We start from the raw sequence: 8,954 nt of genomic DNA, 5'->3' as shown, positions 1-8,954 counted from the left end.
TAAGGTCACACAGTGGCACAGCAGGAAGTATTCGGGGTTGTCTGGCTGCAGTCTGCAATCCTTCCACCACCCTGGTTATCAGAAACGTTTCTAACTTTGCTTTCAAAGCAAGTTCCTATCAGCTCCTTAGTGGGCAGGGTGGGGCTGCTACCCATTCTACAGATGGGGCAACCAAGGCTCTGAGGGGTTGGGGCCAGCTCGAGTCACAGGAGTTACAGAATAAGTCTGCAGAGGAGCTGGGGCCAAGCCCCAGGCATCTCCTACCCACCAAACCTGCTCTGGGGTTGCTGAAAGCCCAGGCTGCGCCCCTGGGGAGCCGGGAGTCCAGGCCCGGTTTTGCATCAGGCCCTGTGAGAAGGTGTTTCCTCCTCCTCAGTGGGGCAGCCACTCCGCTGGGCCGGTTGAGTCAGCCTTAGGCCCTCACTGCTCTTCTTCTGGTCCCTGAAACTCAGCTGCCAGGGAAGCCGGGGTTACCCGACGAAGGTGTCCCCTCCATACTGGACCCCTACAGGTAATACACCTCGGGGCCAGAGGGCCCCTGCCAGTGTCCCGAGGGGTGGGCACTGCCACCTGGTGTCCTGAGCACCCTGTAGGACCCAGGGGTCGGGGAGGTGGGACGTGTCTGGGGCTGGAACAGCCAGACAGATGGACAGACCCTTAAACTGACCAATGGGTCTGTCCCATAAGTGTTGAAACAGAGTGGGGAAGACCAGACACTGGATTCTGCCTCTGGAACCAGAGGGGACTGCAGGGAGGGGTGTGCTGCTGGGGACCCTGGGCTCAGATACCCACAGCCCAGCCCAAGCAGACCTCAGGACAAGGGCGGGGAGGGTCAGTTCTGTGGAACGTCCCTCCACCTCCATCATACACACACATCTGGTGGTCCCCAGGGCATCAGAGTACACACCACAACACACAGCCCAGTCACACATGTGCACACACCCCACCGCGCTGTCGCCCAGAAAGTCACAGAACATACCACACAGACGAGAGTCCCCCATGCAGCACCACACTGTGACATGACGCCCAGACACACACGCAGTGATACAACATTCACACCCACAAAATAAACAGCCTCCCAAATCCCACAGTCTGCAGACGCCTGCTGAACAGAGACTCACAGTGGCACCGGGTAACACAGGGGCAGCCACACAGGCTCACACACCAGGCCCCAGAAGAGCCCTAAACAGTGCGTCTGCAACACCCGGGACCTGCACACAGTAGATGTTCAGGAAATGCTGTTAACATCCGTCACACAGGCATTTCCACAGTGTCACACACGACACCCGATAGAGACACCCAGTCCCCCCCAGGTGAGGGTGGGGCAGCAGGGGGAGAGGGCTCGCTTGAGGGGTTCGCTGACTCAGCTGGGAGGGCACAGAGCGCGGGCTGGCGGCAGGCACAAGCCAGGACCTGCCCGCTGAGTGTCCTCTTCCCATCTCAGCCCTGCCTGGTGCCCCGGGAGGGAGGGGACTAAAGGGGCGGGAGGAGAGGAGAGACCGCCCAGTGGGCTCGGGCCACGGCTCTGCCCACGGCCCAGTCACAGGCTCCTTGCCACGTCCACACGCCCCTCAGGGCTGGGCAAATGTTTTCCTTCCGGAGTCACCGTGGTACCTTAGCTGCTTTGCAGCACTCGGCCTCCACCACCAGGTCCCACCCCAGCCAGGTCCTGGGTCAGGGCGTGGGGAACCCATGTGGCCAGAGTAAAGGGGTCCAGGGAGGGGCTCCAGGCCAGGGGGCAGGGCTGGCAGCAGGGGCAACCTTGGGCTGCAGGCCTCCGTGGGAGTGGGTGCAGCAGTTACCTCCGGGGGAGGAAGTTAGGCTGTGAGCTGGGGAGGAGGCTGCCTCAGACAGGAAGGCCAAATAGGCCAGAGCAGGGTGGAGGTGAAGGGTGGAGGTGAAGGGTGGAGGGAAAGGACCCAAGTCGGGAGATTCCCGGGGCAGGGTGGTGAGCAGATATGTGTGTGCACCTGTGTGTCCGGCTGCGTGTTCGTGTGTGTGCATTTCCCATGTGTGTGCAGGTGCACGTATTTCTGCATTTAACTCGGCAAACTTTTACTAACCATCTGCTGTGTGCACGGTTCTGGCTTTGAGGATGAGGCCCTGTCCCTGACTTCAAGGAGCTCACAATCTAGTTTGGGGGATGCAGTATGTGTGTGCAAAAGTGTGTGTGATTTGTATATATCTAAGGACAGGTCTTTGTCCCTGGACTTATTCTTGTACAGGTGAACCCCTCTGTGGGTCCTTGTCTCCCGTGTGCGTGCGCCTGTGCGCAGGTTTAAGGATATGTTACATACATCTCTTGGTCTGGACATGGATCTGGGCCTATGACTGCATAGGGCCCTTTATGGGGGACCGGGTATGCGTGAGCCTGTCTTTATATAGGTGTCAGTGTGCATGTGTGACCAGGTGTGCATCTCACTGTGGGGAACTATATCTACATGTATCAGTGTGCGCATGTGCGTCTCTACATGTCTTTGAGTGTGTCCCTGAGTATGTTCATGGGTGTCGGTGTGCATGTGTCCACGAATGCATCTCATGCCACCTTGATCTCAGCCTTCCTGGGCTTGTACCCCGCCCACCATGGGGAGTGTATATTTGGGCAGAAAAGGCAATTGGCTCCAGGATGTGCCCTGTATATGGGCAGGCCTTTACCTGACCCTTGCTCTGCCCCCAGGGAGCCACGTGTGCCCAGCCTGGGCGCTGCCCCAGCTGATGCCCCAGAGGGGCCACCCATCTCAAAAGGGGCTCTGGTCCCTGCCTGGCCTCCTCATGGCCCATGAGCCACAGCCTGAGGCTGATGGGCTATTGGATCTCAGCTTCCTGACAGAGGAGGAGCAAGAGGCTATTGCCAAGGTCCTGAAGCGAGATGCCCGCCTGCGCCAGCTGGAGGAGCGACGGGTCAGGTAAGGCAGAGTAAGGGAGCCCCAGAGGAAGGGGCCTCAGGCACTGGGGGGCTTGGGTGACTCCCACCCTCTCCCCTACCAACGTGCAGCCTGTCAGATATCTGGGTAGGTCTTGTTTTTGCCCACTGGTCCACTCCACCCTTAGCCAGCTCAGTTCATCACCTCTCTCAGGGTGGCTGCACCAGCTCCCTTGCCGGCCTCCCTGCCTCCGGGCTCGCCCTTTCTGGCCCACCCTCCATGCTGCAGCTGGGACTCTCCAGATCTGTCTTTAATATCCTCTCCTGAAACCTCACATGGTTCCTCCACATCTCCTGTCAGGGGCAAGCTCCGAAGTGTGGTCCACAGGCCTCCCTGGTTGGACCCTGCCAGCCTCTTCCACCAGTAAGCCTCACCCCCTGACACACATACACAGAATGTCCACTACAGCCACTCGGGTGCTCCACAGGTCCCCGAACACACCCTTCGCTTTTATGATGTTTCTCCTGCCTGGAAGAGCACAATGGCAGCGCAGCATGGGACTTACAAGTAGTGTTTGGGGACAGACAGACACCTCCTAGCTTGTAACCTTGGACCCCCCCAGTACCACTCTCCTCATCTGTAAAATGCAGCTAACGAGCCCTACCTCATAGAATTAGGAAGGATTATACACAGTCATTTAATGAATAATAATTATTTTTCTTCTCTACCTGGAGAACTCCAATTTGTCATTTAAGAGCAATTCACATGTCACCTCCTCTGGGAAGCCCTCCAGTATTCTCACAGGCAAAGCTGGCCCTCTTACATACATCATGGCTCTACCTCACTATAGTGTACTTGTCTATTCTGGACTCAGTCTCCCCACCAACCTGAGCTCCTCCAAAGCAGGGATCAGGTCTGATTTGCTGTTGTATCCCTGGCCCCAGGTACAGGGCCTGGCACAGAGTGGGTGGCAATAACGTTGATTGCATGAGTGGTGACAGCCGCGCCCTCCCCCATCCTCCAGCAAGCTCCGGACATCGCTGGCAGACCCTGGGCAGCTGAAGATCCTTACAGGGGACTGGTTCCAGGAAGCACGCTTCCAGCGGCACCACCACGCCCACCTTGGCTCTGACCTTGTTCGCGCCTCCATCCGCAGGAAGAAGGGCTCCAGGGGTGAGAGGAGCTCCCCAGAGTGGGGCACGCCTTGGGCAGCCCAGGTCACCGGGTGTATGTGGACGAGGACAGAGGGCCCCTGGTTTCAGTTCCAGCTGCCCCTGGCACTGTGTGACTTTGGGTGGGCACCACCCCTCCATGGGCTACAGGAGGTGGGTGGGCATCTCCAAGGGCCAGACATCCTGAGAAGAGAGTTTCACAGAACTTCTCACCTGGGTGCAGGAGACCAGGCTCAGGGCAGCGATGGGGAGGCTCAGGCTGCTGGGAAAGAGACCGAAGAGGCGCTGGAGCCCAGGTGAGGAGGCATGGCAGGGAGTGGAGGGTGCCTCCCAGTCACCTGGGGCCCATCTCTGACTATACCTCTCCCTCCTCCCAGGCTCCCCATGGACGAGGCCCCCCAAGAGAGGTTCAGCGAGGCTGAGGTGAGTAATGAATGACTGAATGGGCTAATGAATGAATGTACAGTGTCCCTGGCATGGAGGTGGGATGTGCTGGGGAAAGAGCCCAGCCTGAGAATTAGGAGACCCTGGCCTGGGCCTCTGTCATCCTCCTCTGTCAAATGGGGGTGTGGGCCCATCCTCTAAGGAAACTCTGAATTGGTTACTAGGGGTGGAGTGTGGACTGAGCTGGGTGAGGTCCAAGACTCAGATGCCACCAGTGGGACCCTGGGAGTTAGGTAGGGCAGGCCCTGAGGTGTGAAGGGGTGTGAAGTACAGGCCAGACTGGAGTTAGGTAGGACAGGCCCTGAAGTGTGAAGGGGTGTAAAGTACAGGCCAGACAGGTCCTGCAGCTGGTTGCCAGCTCTGCCCTGAGGGCAGTGCAGAATCTGAAGCTGGAACCTCTGACCCCTTCACCACTGGCCCCCTCTGTGACTTCTACCCCTTGCTTCTTTCAGGGACCTGATTTCCCCTCACCATATGTCCCCCCAAAGGCTTCAGATCATGAGGAGGAGCCCCAGGCCCAAGAAGGTGAGTGGGAAGGTGTGTGCTGGGAGCACAGAGAGGTTGCGGGGATCAGAGGCAGCTCTAAGTGACCCCAGCCACCTGTGTTCACCTTCCTCGTCCTGCTTAGGGGGCCGGTAGGTGCGGTCTCCACCGGAGACCGCAGGGCAGCACTGGGGTCTGAATGGGGGTTGTAAACCAGTCCCTCCAAATTTGCTCAGGGCCAGGGTGGGCTGGGGAGGGGCTCGCTGAGCTGTTTGTGCCCCTCCCAGCCCCTGGCCCCGGGGGCGTTCAGGCCTTCGCCGCAGAGGAGGCTGACCCTGAGCTGGAGCCTCCGTCGAGGGGAGAGGAGGAGCCGCAGCCCCCGCCTGCCCAGGTAGGCGGGAGCGGCCCGCGGCTGCTCTCAAGACCCGGAGCGGACTCTGGGCGGGGAGTGCAGCTGCGCGAGGCTGCGAGCGGTCCGGGACCGAGAGCGGTCGCGGGAGTGGCGGGGGGTTAGGGGACGCCCCCGTCATTTACCTCCTCCTCAGACCCTGGAGGCGTCCGAGATCCTGGAGAATGGGGAGGAGGCCCCGGGGCCCGACCTGTCACTCGAACGCGTGCTCAGCAGCAGCTCCTCCACGCCCAGCCTCAACTCCTCCACGGTGAGGGGGTGAGGGAGAAGGCCTGGAGTGGGGGTGGGGTGCGCCTCCCCTCCCCGTATCCCGAGGCGTTGCCCCTGCATGACCCCTCCCTTGACCCCCGGACCTGACACTCCAGCCTCCAGGCAAGCTACCTCACTTTACCCCCCTCCCCTCCCATCTGAACTCTCCGCGCTCCCCTTCCCCGGCCCCGACGTGAGCCCCGCAGCCCGCCCTGACCTCCCCACCCTCCGCCCGCAGCTGAGCAGCAGCCAAACGAGCCTGTCCGGGGAGGCGGAGGCGGGCGCGGTGCAGGTGCGCGGCTCCCTGTACTTCGCGCTGCGCTACGAACCTGGTGCCGCCCAGCTGCGCGTGCACGTGATCCAGTGCCAGGGCCTGGCCGCCGCCCGGCGCCGCCGCTCCGACCCGTGAGTGTCTGACCCCGCGAGGAGGGGCGCTAGGGAGCCGCTCTCACTGCCCAACCCCACCGCTTTTCTTGGCCTCAGTTTCCTCATCTTCAAAATGGGAATAACGTTCTTGGTAGACGCGGGAGCTGGGTGAGATAACTCCTGTAAAGCGCTGCACGAGGCCTGGCACGCGAAGCTGTGTTCCCGGCTGTGGCTGGGAAGTAGGCGCTGGAAGGGGCTGGAGGGGTAAAGGGGTCCCCCTTCACCTCCGGTCCTCACCTGCCCCGCTCCAGCTACGTCAAAAGCAAACTCCTCCCGGATAAGCAGAGCAAGCGCAAGACCTCAGTGAAGAAACGGAATCTGAACCCGGTCTTCAACGAGACTCTCTGGGTGAGGCCGCGACGCCAGGGCGGCCCCCCATTAAGGAACCGAACGCCCCTTCCTGCGGGGACCGGGTGGCGGGGGCAGCCATGGTGTCGTCATTGTCGGTCGTTCCAGTCCTCCATTCTGGGGGAGGAACGGCAGGGAGGCCCTCGCATTAACGCGCTCTCCAACATGTCAGTCTAGAGGTGGGCGCGGCGCTAGTCCAGACCCCCATTAATACCGTCCGGGGTTCCCCAGAATTCCTTCCAGCAAGGAGCGTGGTAGGATAGGCCCCAGCCAACACTCCTGCAACACTGAGGCCGGGGCCATCGACGCTGCTTCATTAAAGCACACCTCCTGTCCCCAGTACTCTGTCCCGCAGGCCGAGCTCCGGGGACGCGTGCTGAGCCTGTCCGTGTGGCACCGCGAAAGCCTGGGTCGCAACATCTTTCTGGGCGAAGTCGAAGTGCCCCTGGACACGTGGGACTGGGACTCCGAGCCCACCTGGCTCCCCCTGCAGCCCCGGGTGAGCAGCTGGCCCGCGCGGATAGACCCGCGGCGCAGATCTCCCGCCTTTACCGCACTGGTCTTTCCCCCAGTCCCCGTCAGCCTCGAAACCTTAGGGCCCCATGCAGAGGTCTGTCCCTGACTGCCGGTGGCAGGGCTGTCGGATTCCCCAGGCTGTTCTCTCGGCAGCCCCCTCCAAGACCCCGCCCCGTCGGTGTCTGGAGACTCCGCTCCCTTCCGGCCCCTTTTCCCTAGGACTTTGTCCCCACCCCCTGACGAGCCCGCCTCTCGCAGGTCCCGCCCTCTCCCGACGACCTTCCCAGCCGCGGACTGCTCTCTCTGTCCCTCAAGTACGTGCCCGCTGGCTCTGAGGGTGAGTGACCGCCGGCGAGAGGCCAAGCTGGACAGGCCTTGAGAGGCAGGGAATCTCTGTCCCGCAAGGGTGAGGGACAAGTGTCTGTCCTTGGGGCAGGGCCTGAGCCGAGCCTCTTCGCAGGCGCAGGACTGCCCCCGAGTGGGGAGCTGCACTTCTGGGTGAAGGAAGCTCAGGACCTCGTGCCTCTGCGCCCAGGATCCCTGGATACCTACATACAATGGTGAGGGGCATCGGTACTTTCCCGCCTCCCTTCCCTTCTCATGCAGTAGAGCTCCCCACCTTCAACAGACCCCTTCTGATCACCCACCCTTGATTCCCTACTCTGGGCTTTGACCGCTGAGCGGAGGTGGAGGGGACAGCTTGAGCCAAGGCCTGGAGTCAGGAGAGTTGAGGACTGCTCTGAGCAGCTGCATTTCAGTGACTGGAGCATAGGACTTGTTGGAGAGCTGAGGCTGAGACCTGGGAGGTCTCAGGGGCCTGTCCATGGAGGACCTGGAAAGCCAGGCTGTGGGGTTTGGTCCTGAACTTGCAGTTCAGTGGTTTTGCAAGTAAGCACCGGAGGAATTCTAGGGGTGCCTCCAGGTGCTGTCCCACCCTCAGAGAGTAAAATAGAGGCAGGCCAGTGAGGTTCTGAGTCCCCAGCCTTGATGCAACAAAAGACATTGTTTTTCTTTTAGGTTTTGTACTTCTGAGTAATATTTTTGTCTTGCAGAAAGGGCTCCAAGGCTTTAAAAAGTTTGGAAATTACTTCTGGGGGGCTGTGAAGGTGACTGAGCTGAGGAGTAGAAGAACTGCATTTCAGAGACATTACTCTGGGGTCCTGTGAATAGGTGTTGTGACTTTTAAAGGCAGGAGATCTGAGAGGAGGTTGGCGCAAAGGTCCCAGGATACTGAGGGTTTGAGGCCAGTTCTCAGGCAGGAGCCAGAGGACATGGACATTATGAGGAAGTATGGGTAGGACTCGGTGACTGGTTGGTTCTGGGGAGGGTGAGGGGGTGGCCACTTGACACCAGCCCACCCCCCCACAGTTTGGTGCTGCCTGATGACAGCCAGGCTAGCCGCCAACGGACAAGGGTGGTGCGACGCAGCCTCAGCCCCACGTTCAATCACACCATGGTTTATGATGGCTTCGGTCCTGCTGACCTGCGCCAGGCCTGTGCTGAGCTCTCTCTCTGGGACCATGGGCCCCTGGCCAGTCGCCAGCTGGGGGGCACACGCCTCAGCCTGGGCACCGGTGAGTGGGGCAGAGCCCTGAGGGGACCCGATGCTAGGAGGCAGGGGCTTGACATGTGGCCCTGGGCACTTCTCTGTCCTTTCCTGAGCTTTGGTGTCCACGGAGAACGTGAGGGTGATAGTTCATGATCTGGGACCAGGCAGGTGTTCCTTGGGACCTGGGGTGTCCAGTGTGACCGTGTCTTCCACCCCTGCCCGCCCACATCTAGGCAGCAGCTATGGGCTCCAGGTGCCCTGGATGGACTCCACACCTGAGGAGAGGCAGCTGTGGCAGACCCTTCTGGAGCGGCCATGTGAGTGGGTGCATGGCCTTCTGCCCCTCAGAACCAACCTGGCCCCCAGGACATAGCTGCCTTACAAGCCCTACAAAACCCCTCTTTCTGGACCCCCGTCTCACGGCCTGCCCTTGGCTAAAGTCAATAAAGTCTATTCTGAGGGCAACAAGGGGCTGATGTCGGCTTGGGGGTGGG

General features: G+C 60.6%; 1 protein-coding gene across 3 annotated transcripts; it reads left to right on the top strand.

The window, feature by feature from the left end:
* Positions 1 to 355: 355 nt before the first annotated feature.
* Positions 356 to 8,928, top strand: SYTL1 (synaptotagmin like 1). 3 transcript variants are annotated; one of them, XM_004266615.3, is made up of 15 exons: positions 356 to 511; positions 2,678 to 2,906; positions 3,889 to 4,037; positions 4,260 to 4,332; positions 4,414 to 4,459; positions 4,933 to 5,005; positions 5,251 to 5,354; positions 5,509 to 5,622; positions 5,860 to 6,026; positions 6,299 to 6,395; positions 6,736 to 6,894; positions 7,170 to 7,248; positions 7,372 to 7,471; positions 8,280 to 8,485; positions 8,694 to 8,928. In XM_004266615.3, the coding sequence occupies exons 2-15, from the start codon at positions 2,716 to 2,718 to the stop codon at positions 8,831 to 8,833; spliced, it is 1,698 nt and encodes a 565-aa protein (XP_004266663.1). In that variant the 5' UTR covers positions 356 to 511; positions 2,678 to 2,715; the 3' UTR covers positions 8,834 to 8,928. The 3 variants fall into 3 exon arrangements, with proteins under 3 accessions (XP_004266663.1, XP_033278361.1, XP_049568057.1); XM_033422470.2 differs by having other exon boundaries at positions 7,348 to 7,471; XM_049712100.1 differs by lacking the exon at positions 356 to 511 and adding an exon at positions 1,645 to 1,666 and having other exon boundaries at positions 7,348 to 7,471.
* Positions 8,929 to 8,954: the final 26 nt, after the last annotated feature.

Source organism: Orcinus orca, chromosome 1 (assembly GCF_937001465.1).
Source record: "Orcinus orca chromosome 1, mOrcOrc1.1, whole genome shotgun sequence".
In the NCBI taxonomy this organism is placed as follows: domain Eukaryota; kingdom Metazoa; phylum Chordata; class Mammalia; order Artiodactyla; family Delphinidae; genus Orcinus; species Orcinus orca.
This window is presented reverse-complemented; position numbering and strand designations above follow the sequence as displayed.